Source organism: Oryx dammah, unplaced genomic scaffold (assembly GCF_014754425.2).
Source record: "Oryx dammah isolate SB20612 unplaced genomic scaffold, SCBI_Odam_1.1 HiC_scaffold_11229, whole genome shotgun sequence".
Taxonomy (NCBI): Eukaryota; Metazoa; Chordata; class Mammalia; order Artiodactyla; family Bovidae; genus Oryx; species Oryx dammah.
In genome coordinates this window covers 3,771,959-3,794,027 of record NW_024080622.1, presented here as the reverse complement: position 1 = coordinate 3,794,027, position 22,069 = coordinate 3,771,959, and the positions used below count along the sequence as shown (strand labels likewise).

At 41.3% G+C, this 22,069-nt stretch overlaps 1 protein-coding gene across 4 annotated transcripts in view; it reads right to left on the bottom strand.

The window, feature by feature from the left end:
* The window catches only part of LOC120861156 (protein bicaudal D homolog 1), a 252,396-nt gene extending 241,620 nt beyond the window's left edge, over positions 1–10,776 (bottom strand). For all 4 annotated transcript variants that reach the window (XM_040236802.1, XM_040236803.1, XM_040236804.1 and 1 more), the window contains exon 1: positions 10,074–10,776. In XM_040236802.1, coding sequence (XP_040092736.1) covers positions 10,074–10,286 — 213 coding nt within the window. In that variant the 5' untranslated portion in view covers positions 10,287–10,776. The remainder of the gene's footprint in view (positions 1–10,073) is intronic.
* Between the last annotated feature and the right edge of the window lie 11,293 nt (positions 10,777–22,069).

The following is a 22,069-nucleotide window of genomic DNA, read 5'->3' as shown; positions in this document are numbered from 1 at the left end:
GAAGCAACAGAACCAGACATGGAACAATGGACTGGTTCCAAATTGGGAAAGGAGTATGTCAAGGCTGTATATTTCACCCTGCTTATGTGACCCTTACATGCAGAGTACATCATGTGAAATGCTGGGCTGGATGAAGCACAAGCTGAAATCAAGATTGCTAGGAGATTCAAAAGGGAGGGGATGTATGTATACCTATGGCTGATTTTTGTTGAGGTTTGCCAGAAAACAACAAAATTCTGTAAAGCAATTATCCTTCAATTAAAAAAAAAAAAAGATTGCTGGAAGAAATATCAACAATCTCAGATATGCAGATGATACTACCCTAATGGCAGACAGTGAAGGGGAACTAAAGAGCCTCTTGATGAAGGTGAAAGAGGAGAGTGAAAAACCTGGCTTAAAATTCAACATTCAAAAAATTAAGATCGTGGCATCTAGTCCCGTCACTTCATGGCAAATAGATGGGGAAACAATGGAAACAGTGACAGATTTTATTTTCCTGGGCTCTAAAATCACTGCAGATGGTGACTACAATCACAAAATTAAAAGACGCTTGCTCCCTGATGGCTCAGACAGTAAAAGCGGCTGCCTACAATGCAGGAGACCTGGGTTCAATCCCTGGGTCAGGATGATCCCCTGGAGAAGGAAATGGCAACCCACTCCAGTACTCTTGCCTGGAAAATTCCATGGATCGAGGAGCCTGGTGGGCTACAGTCCATGGGGTCACAAAGAGTCGGACATGACTGAGCAACTTCACTTTCACTGGAAAAAAAGCCATGACAAATCTATACAGTGTATTAAAAAGCAGAGACATCACCCTGCCAACAAAGGTCTGTATAGACATAGCTATAGTCTTTCCAGTAGTCATGTATGGATGTGAGAGTTAGACCATAAAGAAGGCTGAGCGCCGAAGAATTGATACTTTTGATTTGTGGTGTTGGAGAAGACTCTTTGAGAGTCTCTTGAACTGCAAAGTCATCAAACTAGTCAATCCTAAATGAAATCAACCCTGAATATTCATTGGAAGGACTGATGCTGAAGCTCCAATACTTTGGCCACTTGAAGCAAAGAGCCAGTTCATTGGAAAAGACCCTGATGCTGGGAAAGATTGAGGGCAGGAAAAGGGGATGACAGGATGAGATGGTTGGATGGCATCACCAACTCAATGGACATGAGTTTGGGCAAACTCCAGGACATAGTGAACGACAGGGAAGCCTGGCATACTGTAATCTATGGAATCGCAGTCGGACACAACTTAGTGACTGAACAACAACAAAATTTGTAACAGAGCAAGAAAACAGGCACAACAAAGGAGACAAACAACTTTTAAAAGAAATTTCATACAAAAGGAGACAAATAACTTTTTTAAAAAAACTTTAAAGAACTGTGAAAGATCAGAAATTATACACTTTTAGCACACATCTTCACTGTCTGATGCAATTAAGTTTCTGATGATGTTTGTTGGTTTCTCATGTCTTCACTTACAGAAAAAAAGGCTTTCCTGTGTCTTCATTTATAGAAATTAGAGAAGTAAAAACACGCGTGACTGAGGTCTACATACTAGCCATAACTTTCCAGTTTTTCTTACTAAACACTCACATTTCTACAGAGTCACTTACTCCTAGAGTTGGAAGTTTCTAGGAGAGAGGCTGTCAGCCCTGGCTGCACCCATGAGGGGAGTGGGGTTACCATGCTGAACCGTCTCAGATGGGGTCCAGGCAGCAGTAGCTTTACAAATCACCTGCCAACTGATCCTAGTGAGTAGTCTGTCACCTCTTCAAAAAGAAGACCACAGCGGGTATCCAGGCTCTGTACAAACACTTCCAATGTTGAGCTCCAAAATCTTATATGAAGAATCTAAAGACAATATACTACGTTATAGATGGTCATTTTTCAAATGAATGTTTCTAATTTTCCTTGTTTTACTGAGGTATCATTGATTTACAATATTATATCAGTTATCAGATGTATAACATAATGAATCAAAATTTTTATATATTATACTCCACTTAAAGTTTTTATAAAATATTGGCTATAGTCCCTATGTTGTACAATATATTCTTGTAGCTTATTTATTTAATACACAATAGTCTGTATTTCTTAATCCCCTATTCTTGTCTTGCCCCTCTGCACTGGTAACCCCTAGTTTGTTTTCTATATCTGGGAGCTTGTTTCTGTTTTGATACATTCATTCATTTATTTTTTAGATCCCATATACAAGTGATAATGGGCTTCCCAGGTAGCTTAGTGATAAAGAATCTGCGTGCAATGCAGGAGCCATAGGAGATGCAGGTTTGATCCCTGGGTCGGGAAAATCTCCTGGAGGAGGGCATGGCAACCTGCTCCAGTATTCTTGCCTAGAGAATCTCATGGACAGAGGAACCTATGGGCTACAGTCCATAGAGTCACAAAGAGTCAGACATGACTGAAGTGACTAAGCATGCACACGTATGTGATAACACTCAGTCTTTGTCTTCCTCTTTTTTTTTTTTTGGCCATGCCAGGTGGCATGCGAGATCTTAGTTCCCTGACCAGGGATTGAACCCAAGCCCCCTGAAGTGGAAGAGCAAAGTCTTAACCACTGGACCACCAGGGAAGTCCCATCTCTGTCTGACATTTCACTAAGCATAATACCCTTCAGGTCCATCCATGTTGTTGCAAACAGCAAAATTTTTCATCCTTTTTATGGCGAAGTAGTATTCCATTGTACCACATCTTCTTTATATGAACGGCTGATTTTACAGGGCACAATGACCCACCATTTCCCCTAACAACTACCAGCAGAGTTCCACAATCTTTGTACTTGTCCCTTTTCCTAAAATTCACTTCCCTCAATCTCTACCTGACTGGCTTATTCTAATCACTCAGATCTGGGCTCAGATGTCGTCCCTGGGAGAGGTTTTTCCTGATCATGTTTTCCCCAGCAAGCCTTCATCTCTTGACTCATGGCACTTCTCACATCTGACGTGCGTGTGTGCTTGCTGACTCTCTCCCCATAAGCTTCATTCAGGGAGTCCCATCTTGCTATCTTCAGAAAGCAGCACAGTGCCGCCAACATAGTAGCCACTGAGTAAAAATTTTTAAATGAATTAGTGAAATAGAACAAGAAGTAATGGACATGCCTCTGATGAAACCTGTGTTTTTTAAAAAAAGAAGTAATGGACAATCTAAAGAAAAAAAAATCCAGTTGGTATAAAATGTAAAATAGTTGACAATGTAGATTATAAAATACTAGGCCAATAAAAATTATGGATGGTTTTAATTTTCTTCATACTTTTGTGTACTTTATTGTCTTCAATAAAAGTAAATTATATTTATAATTATAACCAATGTAGTATTATAATAAAAAATTTTTTCTGAAAAGTTAAAAGCAAAAAAACCCTCAAGTATTACAGGGCAAAGATGGGATCACGTAATGAGTCCCAGTTGCTTCTGCATCATCTTGGCTTCTCCCCAGGACCCGGCATGGACAGGATGTGCCATCCTGCAGGAGGCAGGACCAGCTCTTGCTGGCCCTGGACACCAGCCACCTATTATGGTGATCCATGTAGCTCCAACACCAACCAGGAAGACAAGGAATCAAAATCACTGCTGATTCACCCAGAAAACTTTCCATCATTTCCCTTGGTATTATCACACAGGCCTGTCATAGGGCAACCCAACAAATTCCACCAGTTTCTATGACACACACACACACACGTTTTCTCTCTCAGAGACCACCCAGGCTATCCTTAGGGCCAACTCTGGTCACCTCTCCACCCCTCCAGCCTCCAGTGCCAACCACACTCCCTGAGGCTCTCTGGTTTTCTTCCCGAATCGGTCCCGTTTGCTTCACACTTGAGACATCAGTGCCTTAAAAATACAGTCCTGCCCTAGAAATACTTCATTTTAAAAGGATATGCTATTAAATTTAAATGTCAGGTTACAAAGTAATATGTACGACATTATTCCATTTTAATAAAAACAAAAGAACAACAAAAAACTTGCATATGGATTCACATGTTTAAAGATATTTAAAACAAGTATAAAAAAATACTCAAGTGCTAACACAGAGACAGAACTGGGAGGAAAGGAAAAGGAAACTACTTAACTGTCTACACTTTTACTTGACTAGGATCATTGCCACAAATGGTCATAATTATACAACTATAATTTTTAAAGAGCAGTCAAACTCTTGTGGCCAAAAAAAGAAAAAGTGCTAATGCACTCAGTCAGTGAGGGTTGGGGTACTGTTGCTCCTACCACCCCTAACCCACGAGGTCTGCCAGGGCTGGTTTTCCTCCCTGGGCCAGCCCAGCTTCTTGCCCACTGTTTATGAGTTGGCACATCTCCTAATTCAGAATGCAATAAGAGTAACTGGTGAAAACATTGTTAAATTATTTGTATATTCCATATTCTGGAAATTAGGACTGAATAAAATGACAACCAACTGCACAAATTATTCATTTGTTTTATTAAACTAAGAGTTGAGTATTTTAATTTATCAAGCAACTTATGCCTCCCCTCAAGGAAAACATGAATTTTAAAAACTCATATAACTCAGGCACCAACTTTGCCCTCTAAAACTTTCCCCCTAGAACCTTCCTTTGTGAATGAAACCACCTTCTAATCCATCCTGGTATTCTCACACCTACTCTCTTCTTCACTTTCCACAACCAGTCACATCCAACACCACCTTCCACCCTACACCCCCTTAACAGCCCTCAGGTTTGTCCCCCCTCACACCACTACCCCTACTGCCTCTGCAGTTCCAATCCACCCTCTGTGACCAACACCATGACCTTCTTAACCACATGCTGACTCAGGTGTTGGAGCCTCCCAGGTAATAAGTGCAAAGAAAGTGGTTTCTTCCTGAACCAGGTTTCACCACTTCACTTTGTGGCCTTGGGAAGGACCCCTAGCTTCCCAAAGACTAGGTTTTCTCTTTTGTATGATGCAAGCCATATCTATGGAGAAGGCAATGGCACCCCACGCCAATGCTTTTGCCTGGAAAATCCCATGGACAGAGGAGCCTAGTAGGCTGCAGTCCATGGGGTCGCTGGGAGTCATGCACGACTGAGCGACTTCCCTTTCACTTTCCACATTTCATGCATTGAAGAAGGAAATGGCAACCCACTCCAGTGTTCTTGCCTGGAGAATCCCAGGGACGGAGGAGCCTGGTGGGCTGCTGTCTATGGGGTCGCACAGAGTTGGACACGACTGAAGTGACTTAGCAGCAGCAGCAGCCATATCTATCTTGTAAAAGGATTGCTATAAGAATTACAGATAAGGCATGCAAAGTGCCTAGTCTTAAATGGGGCTGTATACATAGTTCAAGTCTTTATTACTTTAATTATTTTCTTATCTGTTAAAAAAAAAGGCAATAAACCTCTGAGTTACTTTGAAGATTAAATAAGATGTAAGGCACCGAACAGTTACTGTTTCCTTTCATTTCCTTTTAATGGTTCCCCATCTCCAAGACAAAATACAGTCACTGATACTTTCCCAATTTCATTTTCTGCCACTTCTCCTTCAGCATAATGAATTATTTAACAGTCAGACTCTGCACCTCTTTATACCCTCCTCTCCTTCAAAGCCATGTTTACAGGTAATATCTTAGGTGTGGGAAAGTCCTTTACTATGTATTTCAACATGCAAGCTAATTATCGTATTTTCAAATTTGGAATGCAACATCCATACAGTACAAGCATATTTAAGGGGAAGACGGGGAGAATATTTGTAAGTATTAAATTTTGAAAACCATCTTCAAATCATGGCTGCTGTACATGTTCATGAAAATATAATTAATGTGATGAGAGATGATAAAATTTTGCTAAGTGGTATCTGAGAAATACCTTCACTAGAGATGAAATTTTAAGTTGAAATAAAAAGAAAAAAATGGTGCAAGTTAGAGAAAAAGTGAAAGTTGCTCAGTCGTGTCCGACTCTTTGCAACCCCATGGACTATACAGTCCATGGAATTCTCCAGGCCAGAATACTGGAGTGGGTAGCCTTTCCCTTCTTCAGGGGCTCTTCCCAACCCAGGGATAGAAGCCAGGTCTCCCACATTACAGGATTCTTTACCAGGTGAGCTACAAGGGAAGCCCACAAGTCAGAGAAACTAGGTAAAATAAAAAAGAAGAAGAAATATGATTGAAAGTGTGGTTATGTTCGCTTGTTGAGGTTGCTTTCCAAAAGTATAAGTCCACATACTTTAGATGTTTTCATTAACTTGATAATAAATGCAACAGTAAGTATAACATTTCTTCTTTAAAAACAATAAAACTACTAGCTTAGATAAACAAATTAAATACTTTCTCTATGTTTCTTCATAGACTGGAAAATAAATCTGGGTTTTTCCCCCCATATGATTTTATGATTTAGAATTTACAAAGAGAAGAGAAACTGACAATCTTTCTAACCATAAGAGGGGGAAAAATGAGTTCTGTTTACAGATGAACTCAGGTACTTAAATGACTTTCGTCACGTCCCTAATATGACAATCTCGAAAAACATGTAAGTTCAGTGTTTATTTCTTGGACGATTTAATTAGAATCCTGAAAAAGCATCAAGTTGGCTATAAGAGGAAAAGCTGCTCTGTGTCCTCAAAGTGCTCGCTCAGCACGGGGTATCTACCCTTAGTGTCAGGCTGACAAAACGAGGAAATGAGGTAAAGATTCTTAGTAGAGAGTGCACTGTAACCTAGCTGCAAAACTTTTCTAAAGTTGTCACATGGATGTTTTCTAAAATGCTACCAGGAATGCTGAATCATTCCTTTCGAAGAGGATCTTTTAAAACTTCTCTACATTAAAAAAAAAATCTTCTGTAGATTTTAAACATTTTTAAAGCCAACAAACAAAACTCTTAAAGTTAAATTTTAGGGTTTTTTTTTTAATGAATGTTTAACTTTCAAATTATTTTAGAACCATGACTCTTCTTCAGATACTATTTTGGCCTGGGTGACAGGCACAGTGCTCATTTACACACATCCCAAAATTACAACCAGCCAGGCCCTCAGGCCACTGAAAAGCAAGCATTATCTGTGAAATCATAAAGCCATGGTCAAGTATTTTAGTGGACATGTATTTTGTCCAGCTCTCCAAAGATAATGAAAAGGAGAGCAGTATGATGATGTCAGAAGTCATTCTTTTTTCACAGCATTAGTACTTTTTTTTCTTCAAGTATGTTCTTTTGTAATTACAAGTCACGTGGGCACAGGGCAGAGCCCTAATGTTATGAAGCCAAGACAAAGAGCATTCCAGGCTTAGGAAAGAACGTAACTAGATAACAATTAATGAATTAATCGCCTTGATTCTGCCCATCTTCAGCGATACTGCTCACTTGCATTACAGTCAGAACTGTACCCAGCCTGGGAAAGGGGGGCGCTGACTCTAGAAAACAACATGGCCTGTAGGGACGGAGGCATGCCACGACACTGCAAATTACTAATGTCCAACTTGAACTCAGTGCAGTATTTTTCTGTTGACTGGTCCAGTTACTTTTAAATAGATTATATCTGTTGAAACAGCTTGGAAATAAACCAAAGATTTTATACTTGGCTTTATAGTTTAGTGCAGCAACATCATTTCCTATATATTCCTTCAAACGAACAAAAACTTCCTTTTGAGAAATTAGAGCACTAACAAAATGTGTTTTTCAAAAATGGCTTCTATGTGATATCACTGCAATATTTTAGTTTCCACAATTATTTTATATTTACTTTTCACATAGGAAATATTATTGAGACTGATTTAGCTCATTTAAATAATACTCCCACCTAAAGGATACATCATGTTTAAAGGGTCAAAATAACAGGTCTCACTATCAAATATAATGATTAATTTTATTACCCTAAAATACACTTTTATATAATTGTATAAGCCAGTTCACTGGGAACTTTCAATTACATTTATGCTAAATGCAAACTCAAAATACACATGTAAACAAGTATCATTTGCTGAAAATAATTTTGATAAAGTTTTGTTAATCTCCTGATATACAGAACAAAGTACACCTCAATTTTTGTAGGAAAAAAAATTGTAATTGGTATTTGCATTATTCTATATTAAGAAAAATGTCACACTGTTCTTATAAAACATTTTTTCTCATTTTTCCTATGATGCTGATGGAAGTAATACAAGTAGCTTTTAACACTAGTCACTTCGTATACTTCCTCATTTTCTTAGTCCTTCTCTGACACTAACCAATATGGACTGGTGAATGCTTGATAAAGTATATATTCTTCCAGTATAAATTTATTCTTTCATAAAGTATTTACTGTATGCTCACTATGTGGTGGGCTTTGTGTTAAAGACTTTGGATGCAATATTAATTAAGACAGATTCCTTGCCTAGAGAACACACGGTCTAGTAAAGGCAAAAGACAATTGCATTAAAGTTTACTATATATGGTGAATGCAATGACACAGAAAAACCCTAGTAGGGTTATTTGAATCAAGCAGGAAAGCTAGTTAACAGTTGTATTCCATTTCATTAAATTAAATCTACCATCTTTATCAAAGAGGTGATGGCTTAAAATTGCCTGGTTTGTACTTCCTTGTCTTGGTAAAACAGTGTTGATAAGTGTAGACAACATCAAAACACCTCTGAAAATTACAATCACCATCCTGTTTCCTGACTTCACCAGGTTTAGCATTATTGAATTTAAACGTGTCAGGTAAAGACCTAATATAAGTTGGAAAATACCATTAAATCTAGTTGTAGTTAAGAACAGACACATACTTGGTAAAAACAAAAACAAAAGACAAAACCAAAAGAACATAAACTAGAAATTTACAGCCTAACACACAAAAAATCAGATTTCCAATTGCGGTTTTTACCATATGTTTATTTTTTGACATTTAGGCATAAGAATAAAAATAATATATATCTGAAAGTATAAATGTTTTCCATATTATGTATTAAATTAGAAGGCAGGTTGATTAGATATGTCATAGATCATGCTTATGAAACAAGACAGCCCCTGAGAAACTGTTTGAGTACATTATAAGAAAAACATGTACGATTAACATTATATACCAGATTAGAATTAACATTTTAAATGCCAATGGGCACATAAAAATAAAGACGTGCCACACAGAAAAGCAGTGTGTACATTTTCATTTATGCTACACATAGTACCTCAGGAATTGGGTAAAACAGACTGAATTTCTTCAACAATATGTATATTCCTGTAGTCTTTTGTTAAGAAATCAAAGTATATTCACTACATATTTTTTTCCAAACATTAGCTGTCTTTAAAAGAAGCCAATACTAAAAGATTAAAGAGGACAACTGTTATATATACATGGTCCATTTGTGACATTCTGGTTTTATATATAGAGTCATTTAAAACAGAAGAGCCTTATTTGAAATGCCCCGCTGCTCATGCATTTGATATATGCCATTCTTTCAGACCATCTGTAGGGGAGTTAATTTTCCCTGGTCAGGGTGACCTTATAAGACTTTGGGCATGGCCCATCCTCACTCAGAGGGGAAATTGAGGCAGCAGCAATCCCCAGCAGTAAAGTTGTTTTTCTCCTGCAGCCAGACAAGAATAACTAAAGCCAAGGAGAAAGAAGAGTGCTCACTCTTTTTCAAATGGGATTGGCGGGGAATTCTCTTAATAACAGTTTTCAATCTTATCAAGGAGTGGTTACATTCAGCAGAAGGCTGAGGTTCTACATCCTTTGAAACTGTGGCTCCTCAACACAAACCTACACAAAGCCTTTGTGGATTATGGGATTGTCACTGAAACCTGAGCTTGATGTAACAGCAGTTTTGAGAAGTTTGATTTATGCATTCCGACCCGGCTGAATGTCGCCTCTGAGTGCTGAGACTTGAGGACTCTTACGAATCTCCCTCCCCCACAGGCCAAACAGCCATCGCCTCCAAATTCCAGATTATACATTCATTTCCTGGGCAATTTCCCTCTTGGGGGTAAAACAATGGACTCTTTCAACCTTCTCTTATCTACAAGGGTTCTAAGTGAAGAAACAGTCCTTTCAATAGTAAGCTTCCCGACTACTTTATAAATGATGAGTGGGCGCCGAGGGTGGGGGGACCAGGCCGAGCGGGCAAGAGGTGACAGGCAACTCACCTCTTTCAGCTGCTCCAACTCCTGTTTGAGGCTGTCGTATTCAGCCTCCAGCTCATCATACTGCTGTTTGAGGGTCAGCTTCTCTTCCAGTACCACCAGTCCGTATTCGGCCGCCTGGATCTTTTCGTGGGTGGTCTCCGTGAGCTCCTTGGTCAGCCTCTCTATCTCGGTCTTATAATGGTCCACAGTCTGCAATACCTCTTCCGCGGCCATAGCCCCGGCGGATGGAGGTAGGAGGGGGTAACCGGGTGGAGGAGATGGATGCAAAGCAGGCAGGGGAAGGGAGAAGGAACTAAAGAGGGAAGGATGAAAACGGGAAAAGAATTGCCTCTCCGGCAGCCGCAGCTACACTGCCCGAGAACCTGGCGAGAAACGCAACATGGAGAATGCAGGGGAGAGGATCAACGGCGAGGTGGCAGCTGCTGCGGCATGTGTCCTCCGGGCCGGACCCTGCCTGCGGTCAGCAGCGGTGCGGCATGGCCCAGCTGCGGCGGCCGGGGGCGGCAAGGGGCTCCGATTCTGCTTATTCAGAGGCGCGCGGCCGCCATGTCTCGGGGCAGCGTCACTGCAGTCTCCCCAGGTCCCGCGCTCCGGCTCGCCGCGCCCGCCCGCTCCACCTGCTCCCTCCGGCCGCGCCGCAGCCGGTGCGGAATGATGCAGCGTCGGCCCGCTCCCTCCCTGCGCGCTGGCCGGGGCTCCGAGCGGGAGGCGGGGAGGCGGACGGAGTCGGCGCGGGGGGAGGGGGAGGGACCAGACGGAAACCTCCGGAGGCGCCTCCCGCCGGTCCGCACCGCGGGTGCGGGGGGCTGAGGCTGGGAAGGCTGGACGCGTGCGGGGTGGGACCCCAGCCCCGCCTGGCCCTGCCCGCCCGGCTGGCCGCCGGATGGGTGTCGAGGCCCCGGAGGGTGGCTTAGGCGCCTGGCTCTCGCTGAGACGTGAGCCCAAGCTCAGGAAGCTGCCTGGAATCGGTGCCTTCCTCAAAGAGAAGCAAACGGTAACTAGCACGCTCGTGCCCGGAGCCCGAGCATTCTCTTTCAGACCCCCTGGTCTCGCAGCACCCTTCCCGGTCTTCTACACCCAAACGCTGTGCTTCCAAAGCCTTCTAGGAGCCCCCCGCCCCCTGACACACACACAGACACACACACACAAGGTTCCTGCTTCCGCCCCTTCCGCCTCCTTCGTCTGCCCTTCTGCCCGCTCCTTTCCCTATCCTTCACCTCTCCTCTCTCCAAATAACCTTCCTGTCTCAGGACAGCCTTTGCTAAAGAGTGTTTGCCCTCACCCAAGCTTTCTGTGTCCAGTTTATCACATCACTGCTTAGAAAAAGATCTATAATGTAGGCCTCTGGGTACTATTATTTCTTGCCCCAGTAGTTATACTTCACAGATTCTTCAATAAAGGAAAACTGCATGAAATTCCCTCTATATAGTATCAACAGTACCCTACAATAAATAGTCTTAAAAAGAGCTAATAGTTCTGGAGACCATGTGCGAAGCATTCTTCTAAGTATGGTACATGCAATCTCTCCCATCCTAACAGCAACTCTGAGGTCTGGACCATTACAATTCACAGGTGATGAAAGAAAGGCACAGGGAATTTGAGTGATTTGCCCAAAGTCAGGCAACTCTTAACTGATGAAGCCAAAATTTAATCATAACTCTAGAGCTGTAACCTGAATCATTATGTTTATTCACCTTCACTCATTACTAATGCAAAACCAAAAACTATATATTACATGCTCATAAAATGACCACTGTAATCAACATGAAGAGTGATAATGAAGAGTCACAAAAGGAAATGAAGGCAAGGTCAGAGTGAAAGAGAATAAAGAATAAAGAAATGGGAATTGAGAACAACCAAGAAGAAAGGCAGCAATAGGAACAGAAAATGAGCTATTTCTGTGTAACTAGGCACCCCACCCCAGTACTCTTGCCTGGAAAATCCAATGGACGGAGGAGCCTGGTGGGCTGCAGTCCATGGGGTCGCTAAGAGTCAGACACGACTGAGCAACTTTCACTTTCACTTTTCACTTTGATGCACTGGAGAAGGAAATGGCAACCCACTCCAGTACTCTTGCCTGGAGAATCCCAGGGACGGGGGAGCCTGGTGGGCTGCCGTCTATGGGGTCACACAGAGTCGGACACGACTGAAGCGACTTAGCAGCAGCAGCAGCAGTAGATTGTGGAGGCGCTTCCCAGGTGGAGCTAGTGGTAAAGAACCTGCCTGCCAGTGCAGGAGATATGGCAATAAAAGACTTGGGTTCGATACCTGGGTCAGGAAGATTCCCTGGAGAATGAACGGCAACCCAATCCAATATTCTTGCCTGGAAAATTCCATGGACAGAGGAGCCTGGCAGGCTACAGTCCTTATGGTTGAAAAGAGTCGTACTTGATTGAAGTGACTTAGCATGCAATAGGCTATGGAGTCAATAGATCAAGGACCTGACCAGTTTCTTCCCTCTCTCCTGGTGACACTTACTGCAGAGTTGTTTCTAAGTGGCCAAGAGGTGTTCAAATACACACACACACACACACACACACACATGCTGCTCTTTAAGCAGGACTCTCCCGTCGTTGTGTACAAGGTGAAGGGGAAAAAGACAGTGGTTGATGGTGTGGGAGGAGGAGCAAATGACAATGTCCTTATAAAGCCATGACTAACAGGTTCTCTGGATGTGATTCTTCAAAAATAGACCAAAACAAGAGATTCCTTCCACATGCTCACAGTTACAACGAGATATTCTCTTGTGATTATCTGATCAAGAAAGAGAAGAGAAGGCAAGGGAAGGAGAGGGGAGAGGAGGAAAGGGAAGGGAAAGGAAAAAGAAAACACATGAATTTGTTTTGGGTTTGGATCACCATAAATTCTATTCCAGCTTCGCACTCTTGATCTCACTGCAGTTAAGAAGCCCATCCCCACCCCATGTGCTCCTGTAGAGCCCAGTCTCCATGACAATGATGAATGACCATGAACTGCTGAAGAAGAGGAGAGGAAGCCTGTAATTGCAGTTAGCTAAACTGCCTTCTTCCCAAAGTATAAGCACAGCTCTTCAAAGGGATCAAAACACTTGGAGTAGATTGCTGTGTCTCTTTTTCCTCTGGACAGAACAAAGAATGGAGTCTTCTTCTGTAACTTTCCTAAGTTTCCATTGCCACCCATTGCCTATGCCCCATTTTCCTGACTGATACAGTTTTGTTAATATATTCAGCCTGGCTTCATTAAGACATGTACACTAGTTTAATAGTTTAAGATTTGATTACAACTTTTATCCTTTCTAAGTCAGTATTTAACTTGAAAAAAGTAAGCATTTCCTTATACATCATACTCTTCCAGTATTGCAGTTATATTTTTCTCTCTTTATTCATATATGTGTCATAGTGAAAGAAAGTGAAGTCGCTCAGTCATGTCCGACTCTTTGCGACCCCATGGACTGTAGCCTACCAGGCTCCTCCATCCATGGGATTTTCCAGGCAAGAATACTGGAGTGGGTTACCATTTCTGTCTCCCATATAATATATACATGCATACATATATATATGTATATATAAATCAATGTCACGTACCCAGAAAATAATTTCTTAAATCATTTGTAGAAGCACAGTTCCCTCATATTTATCTTTGCAGCCTTCAATCATTTATGATACTTTCTAACAAATATATTTTTAAAAGTTGTGTTTTTGTGGTCTAGTACCTCAAACCAGAGCTTCCCAGGTGGCTCAGTGGCAAAGAATCTGCCTGCCAAACAGGAGACATGGTTTTGATCCCTGGGTCGGGAAGACCCCCTGGAGAAGGAAATGGCAGCCCACTCCAGTATTTTTCTTGGGAAATCCCATGGACAGAGGAGCCTGGCATGACTTTGCAATTAAACTGCCACCACCACCACCTCAAACCAACCTTTCACCAACTTTGTCAGCATGAATATTGTTTTCTCTTGCTCTCATTCATTCATTCAGTGATTAAACCAATGTTTATTAAGTACTCATTGTGTCCAAGGTACAACAGTTAAGCCTTGTGAAATCAATGACCAATAAGATGTCAATGCTCAAATATCCATGACTCACGGAGTTTATGTTCTGGGAGGGACAGAGATAGAATAACATAAATAAAAAAACAGCAATAACAAAAAAGGAAATTAATACAATAATTCCTAATTTTGACATTGACAGGCTGCTGCTGCTAAGTCACTTCAGTCGTGTCCGACTCTGAGACCCCATAGATGGCAGCCCACCAGGCTCCCCCGTCTCTGGGGTTCTCCAGGCAAGAACACTGGAGTGGGTTGCCATTTCCTGCTCCAATGCATGAAAGTGAAAAGTGAAAGTGAAAGTTGCTCAGTCGTGTCAGACTCTTAGCAACCCCATGGACTGCAGCCTACCCAGGCTCCTTCGTCCATGGGATTTTCCAAGCAAGAGTACTGGAGTGGGTTGTCATTGCCTTCCCCTATCGACAGGCAGAATACAGCATAAATGGTTAAGAGCACAAGCTGGTTGGCTTGGGGCAAAACCCAAATTCGCCACTTACTCATTATTGTGCCTCAGTTGCCTCATCCTTAAAGAGGGAATAATAAATTAATCAACTAGTGAGATTGCTGTGAATAGAATAGTATTTGATACCTAATATGCAGCATATGGGCTTCCCTGATGGCTCAGACAGTAAAGAATTTGCCTGCAATGCCGGAGACCCAGATTCAATCCCTGGGTCGGGAAGATGCCCTGGAAAAGAGAATGGCAACCCACTCCAGTATTCTTACCTGGAGAATTCCATGGACAGAGGAGCCTGGTGGGTTATACAGTCCATACTGACACAAAGAGTTGGACACAACTGAGCAACTAACACTTTCTGCTTTCAAGCAGCATATGTGTGCTTGTTTCTTTAAATTTTTGAAGAAAATAAGGATAAAATTGGAGTTTCCCAGGTGGCACAGTGGTAAAGAATCCGCCTGCCAATACAGGAGACAAGGGTGTGATCCCTGGGTCAGGAAGATCCTCTAAAGGAGGAAATGGCAATCCACTCACTCCTGTGTTCTTGCTTGGAAAATTCCATGGACAAGAGGAGCCTGGGGGGCTACAGTCCATGCGGTCACAAAGAGTCAGACACGACTGAGCATACATATAAGGATAAAATTGAGATAGAAAAAATAAATAACAGGATAATCAATGGAGATCTCTCTGAAGAAGTGATTTTATGGAACATGAAGGAATTAGATACGGAAAATGCAGGGGAAGACCTTTCCAGGGAGTGGGAACAGCATGTGTAAAAATCTAAGGCACAAAATAACTTGGTGAGGGCAAAGAATAAAAATCAGGCTGAAGTTGATTAAGCAAAGGGGACATGGTTTAAGACTATGCTAGAGAGACAGGCAACACTGGAACATACCCGGAAATCACGCCTACCTTGCAGGTTAGGATAGGGAGTTTGGCTGTTACCCACCTGAAACTAATACAGTGTTCTATGTCAATTATATCTCAATTAGAAAAACAGAGTCTAGTGTTTCAAAGTATAAATGTTCACAGAGTAAAAATTTTCCAAGGGAAGTAAGTTTCACATCACAGAAACAAGAAGAGACAAGATAGTTCCGTTTAGCTTCTCAACATGAACTAGAAAATTTGTTAAATAGCCCTACTAACTGAACCTGGGCTTCCCAGGTGGCACTAGTGGTAAAGAACCCATCTGCCGATGCAGGTGGACATGAGACACGTGGGTGCAATCCCTGAGTTGACAAGATCCGCTAGAGAAGAACACAGCAACCCACTCCAGTATTCTTGCCTGGAGAATCCCACGGACAGAGGAGACTGACAGGCCACAGTCCACAGAGTCATAAAAAGTCAGACACAACGGAAGTGACTTAACACAGCTGAATCAGCCTTAAAGTCAGAAGAGCTGATGGATTATGAGTTATGATTTTTGAGACTCCCAGAAAGGACTTTTTAAACCCTCTGCCCTTCTTTCTAATCCCCCTCAATGATGTCTGAAACTTCTTTGGTAATAAAAAAAGAAGTCTATTATCTCATAATTAGAAGTACATTTTTTAAAAATGCAAAAAGTTACTAAACTTACAGTTATAATTGCTTTTTTCCCCCTGATTCTGATAGTTACACCAAAGAAGGAACAGAATGGTTGAAAAGGAGGAGGCTAGGAACACTGAAGACAAATATCATTTGTGCCTAAGGCAACTCTTCAGGGCTTCCCTGGTAGCTCAGCTGGTAAAGAATCCACCTGCAATGCAGGAGACTCCTATTCAATTGCTGGGTCGGGAATATCTGCTGGAGAAAGGATAGGCTACCCACTCTAGTATTCTTGGGCTTCCTTTGTGGCTCAGCTGGTAAAGAATCTGCCTGCAATGCAGGATACTGCAGTTCAGTCCCTGGGTTGGGAAGATGCCCTGAAGAAGGGAAAGGCTACCCACTCCAATGTTCTGCCTGGAGAATTCCATGGACTGTATAGTCCAAGGTGTTGCAAAGAGTTGGACACGACTGAGCGACTTTCATTTCACAACTCTTCAAGATTTGAGTAGAATTCCTTAATTGCTTCTTTTTGTTAACATATGTTCTTTTCTCTTGGTTTTTGGTGGCCTCAGAATTTATACAGAGATCCCAAATCTGTTCAGAAGCTTTCCTTTGCCTAACAGTCAAAAAAAAAAAAAAGAGAGAATAAGAAATTTGGGTTTTAGTCTCAATGCAGGGGGATATTATTGGTTATTCAGCCAGGAATGAAATTATTTGATTTGTATCTTAAGAATATCACTACTATGCACAAAAAAGTTTGGAGGTATCAAAAGATAGAAGTAGGATCACTAGTTAGGAAGCTGTTGCAATTGTCCCAGAGGAAACAAAATGGTGGCCTGAATTAAGGTGGTGGCAGTAGAAAAAAGAAGTGGATGCATTCAGAATACACTGGGAGAGGGGACTGAAAAAGTCTCAAAACTTGGTTGGAAATTAGATATAGGATGGAGAAAGGAGAAAAAGGAACCATTAATAAATTCTAATTTCCTGACTTGGGCAGTCAGGACAATGGTTTGCATTAGTTAGATTGGAAGGCTGGGGCAGGGGAGTTGCTGGAGATTAAGAGCTCTACTTTGGACATATTAAGTTCAAGACACTTTTGAGACATTTGAATAGAAATATTTAGTAGATAATTGGATGTAAGACCAGATTTAAGAAAGACTTCTTGGGAGATACAAAAAATTCTCCTCTGAAAAATCACTAGTATTAAATGGTATTTAAAGCAAAGAAAATGAATCGTATTACCTAGTTAAAGAATGTAAATAGAGAAGAGAAGGGACCCAGGACCTATCCCTAAGGAACCCCTAGTAAATGTTGAGTTGGAAGAGGAAAAGCCTGCAGAGAGGGGACCACTCAGTGTGGTAGGAGGAAAATCAGGAGAGAAAGATTTGAAAGGAACAAAAGAGAAGGTTTGAAGTGTGAAAAAATAAGGACCAAGTCAATGCCATTGAGAGATCAAGGTCAAGTAAGATGTGGAGTCAAATAAGATGTGTACACAGAAATGTTACTGAATTTGGCAACACGAAGGTAAGTACTCTTTTTTTTTTCTTTAATTTCTTTCTCTTTTTTTGGTGGGAGGGAGTGTAATACACTTTATTTTATTTTTTTTAATTGAAGTATCAGTTCAGTTCAGTTCAGTCGCTCAGTCGTGTCTGACTCTTTGCAACCCATGAACCATAGCACCAGGCCTCCCTGTCCATCACCAACTCCCAGAGCTTGCCCAAACTCATGTTCATTGAGTCGGTGATGCCATCAACCATCTCATCCTCTGTCATCCACTTCTCCTCCTGCTTTCAATCTTTCCCAACATCGGGGTCTTTTCAAATGAGTCAACTCTTTACATCAGGTGGCCGAAATACTGGAGTTTCAACTTTAACATCCGTCCTTCCAATGAACACCCAGGACCGATTTCCCTGAGGATGGACTGGTTGGATCTCCCTGCAGTCCAAGGGACTCTCAAGAGTCTTCTCCAACACCACAGTTCAAAAGCATCAATTTTTCTGTGCTCAGCCCTCTTTATAGTCCAATTCTCACATCCAGACATGACCACTGGAAAAACCGTAGCCTTAACTAGACTGAGCTTTGTTGACAAGTATAGTTGATTTAAAATATTGTGTTAGTTTCAGATATATACCAAAATGATTCAGCTATATGTATATTTTTTCAGATTCTTTCCCATTATAGGTTATTATAAGATACCGAATATAGTTCCCTGTGCTATACAGTAAATTCTTATTTTTTATATATAATAATGTGTATCTCTTAATCCCATATTCCTAAGTGATCCATCCTCCCTGCTAACTTCCTCCTTTGGTAACCATGTTTGTTTTCTGTGCTTGACTCTGTTTCTGTTCTGTATATAGGTTCATTTGTATTATTTTTTAGATTTCACATGTAAGTGATACCATATATTTGTCTTTCTCAATCTGACTGACTTCACCCAGTATGATAACCTTTAGTCTAGTCAAGGCTATGGTTTTTCCTGTGGTCATGTATGGATGTGAGAGTTGGACTGTGAAGAAGGCTGAGCGCCGAAGAACTGATGCTTTTGAACTGTGGTGTTGGACAAGACTCCTGAGAGTCCCCTGGACTGCAAGGAGATCCAACCCGTCCATTCTGAAGGAGATCAGCCCTGGGATTTCTTTGGAAGGACTGATGCTAAAGCTGAAACTCCAGTACTTTGGCCACCTCATGTGAAGAGTTGACTCACTGGAAAAGACTCTGATGCTGGGAGGGATTGGGGACAGGAGAAGAAGGGGACAACCGAGGATGAGATGGCTGGATGGCATCACGGACTCAATGGACGTGAGTCTGAGTGAACTCCGGGAGTTGGTGACGGGCAGGGAGGCCTGGTGTGCTGCGATTCATGGGGTTGCAAAGAGTTGGACACAACTGAGTGACTGAACTGAACTGAACTGAGGTACATCCATGTTGCAGATGGCATTATTTCATTTGTTTGTGCTAAGTTGCTCAGTCAAGACCAACTTTTTGTGACCCCATGGACTGTAGTCTACCAGGCTCCTCTGTCCATGAGATTCTCCAGGCAAGAATACTGGAGTGGGTTGGCATTTCCTCCTCCAGGGGATCTTCCTGGCTCAGGGATCAAACTCATCTCTTATGACTCTTGCATTGGCAGGTGGGTTCTTTACTACTAGCACTACCTGGGAAACCAATATTCCATTGTATATGTATACATCTTCTTTATACATTCATCTCTTGATGGGCACTTAGATTGATTCCATATCTTGGCTATTATAAATAATACTATCATAAACATTGGGATGCATATAGTCTTTCCTGGTTTATTTTATGGTTTCCTTTGCTGTGCAAAAGCTTTTAAGTTTGATTAGATTCCATTTGTTTATTTTTGCTTTTATTTCTTTGGTCTTGGGAGATTGGTCTAAGAAAATATTGCTACAATTTATGTCAGAGAATGTTTTCCCTGTGTTCTCACCTAGGAGTTTTATAGTATATGGTCTTACATTTATGTCTTTAAGCAACTTTGAGTTTATTTTTGTATACTGTGTGAAGACGTCATGGATTTATATGTAGCTGTCCAGCTTTCCCAACTCTGCTTGCTGAAGATGCTGTCTTTTCTTTATTGTTTATTCTTGCCTCTTCTGTTGAAGATTAATTGATCACAGGTGTATGGGTTTATCTGGGGGCTCTCTATTCTGTTCCATTGAGGTAAATGTCTATTTGTGCCATGCCATGTTGTTCTGATTACTGTAGCTTTATAATATTCTCTGAGGTCTGGGAAGGTTATACCTCCAGCTTCATTCTTTTTTCTTAGGATTGCTTTGGCAATTTTTGGTCTTTTGTTGTTCCACACATGTTTTAGGATTATGTGTTCTAGTTCTGTGAAAAAATGTCATGGGTAATTTAATCTGTAGATTGCTTTGGGTATTATGGTCATTTTAACAATGTTAGTTCTTCCAATCCAAGAGCATAGGATATCTTTCCATTTCTTTGAATCATCTTCAATTTCCTTCATCAGTGTTTTATTTTTCTCAGATTATAGATCTTTTTTAAAAATTTCCCTATAAGTTTATTTTTTCTTCTAGTCTTGTTGAGATATAATTGATATACAGCATGGTATAAGTTTAAGAAGTACAGCATAATGGTTTGACTTATATACATCATGAAGTGATTATCACAGTAAGTCTAGTGAACATCTACCATCTCATATAGATACAAATTTTAATAAATAGAAACAAAACATTTTTTCTTGTGATGAGAATTCTTAGAACCTACTCTCTTAATGACTTTCATATATAATATACAGCAGTGTTGATTATATTTATCATATACACATATTTATCATATACATATACATATATTTATACATTATATTTATCATGTTACATCCCTCAGAGGTTCATATTCTTGACAAGAGTAGCTTGCATGGAACATAGACGGTAGAAACCAGATTGCTGCAGATTAAGTCATGAAGAGAAGTTTAAGATGTAGAGACAGCCTGAGCAGACAATTCCATGACTGCAGAAACATGGAGGGGAAAACATACAATAAGAAGGTGCATCTGTGGTTCATTGGAATCCTCTGCTATGAACTGCTGGTAGGAAATCCACGCTTCAAAACAACCTCATGCACTGAGACCTCCAAATGAATCCTCAAGGTAGATGTGAGGTTCCCCCATCAATGCCTTCTGAAGTTGGGAGTTGATTTTCAAGCTGCTCAAATACAAGCCCTCTGGGCAGCTGCCCTTGGCCCAGATCCTGGAGCACCCCTGGGTCCAGGGGCACTCCCAGAGGATGCTGGCTTCCTCTGCTCACATGACTTCCTGAGCCTGTCTGCTCTATTTTGTGTGTTTATTCAGAGAGCCTTCCCAGTTCTGCTACCTCATCTTTTGTCTCTTCTAAGATGCCTGATGCTAATTAATAAAAGCTGGAATATTTTGTGTCAGGGGGAAAAAAAGCCACATGACTGTTTTCTCCCTGTTTTATATATTCAAAATTAGTGGTGATTAGATTCTCTAAGTTTGTCTCTTAGCCACAGCCTGAATACTTAAGCATCTTCCCACTAGAACAGCACTGGTATTCTCAAAGCACTCAATTTAATTTTAGTTGGGATTGCATTTTTCCATCTTTTTTTTTTTTCATTTACTTTCTAAATGATGTTTTGTTTTGTTTTTTCAAAATTCTTGGTTTTTACCATTTTTGTTATCAGCATTTGCCTATTTGGGGGACAGTGTCATCTCATTAGTTCTTTCTTCATTGTTAAATCAGTCCTTCATTTATTTCATCTGGAAAGAACCAGAATTTGTAGCACACTACAGCACACAAGCTAATATAACTACTCTTTCATTAATAGAAGACTAAAAAATTCTGACTGCTGCTAAGTCACTTTAGTCATGTCCGACTCTGTGTGACCCCAGAGACAGCAGCCCACCAGGCTCCCCCGTCCCTGGGATTCTCCAGGCAAGAACACTGGAGTGGGTTGCCATTTCCTTCTCCAATGCATGAAAGTGAAAAGTGAAAGTGAAGTCGCTTGTGTCCAACTCTTCGCAAGTGTCTAACTCTTCGCAACCCCATGGACTGTGGCCCACCAGGCTCCTCCGTCCATGACATTTTCCAGGCAAGAATGCTGGAGTGGGGTGCCATTGCCTTCTCTGAAAATTCTGACTACCAGGTCTTATTGTTACTGAGTCTGTGCTCACTCTGCTTGCCACATGACAGGCCAGTTAAATGAGAGATGAGGCGTGGAGGAAAGGAATACAACTTCATTCTGAAAGCCAACTGACCAAGAAGATGGCAGACTAATGTCTAAAAATAGCCATCTTATCAGGGTCTGGACATTAGATTCTGTTATAGAAAAGAGATGGGGGGAGGTGAGGAAGTAAAGTAAAAATTTCATTAATCTTGCAGTTATCTCCTGGAATGGCCATCTCGGAAAGGGAATGTGTTAATTTCTTCCTTCCTGTAGCCCTCTACAGTTAGACAGGGTTTTGAACAAAGGCATTCAGACAGAGAGACAGCA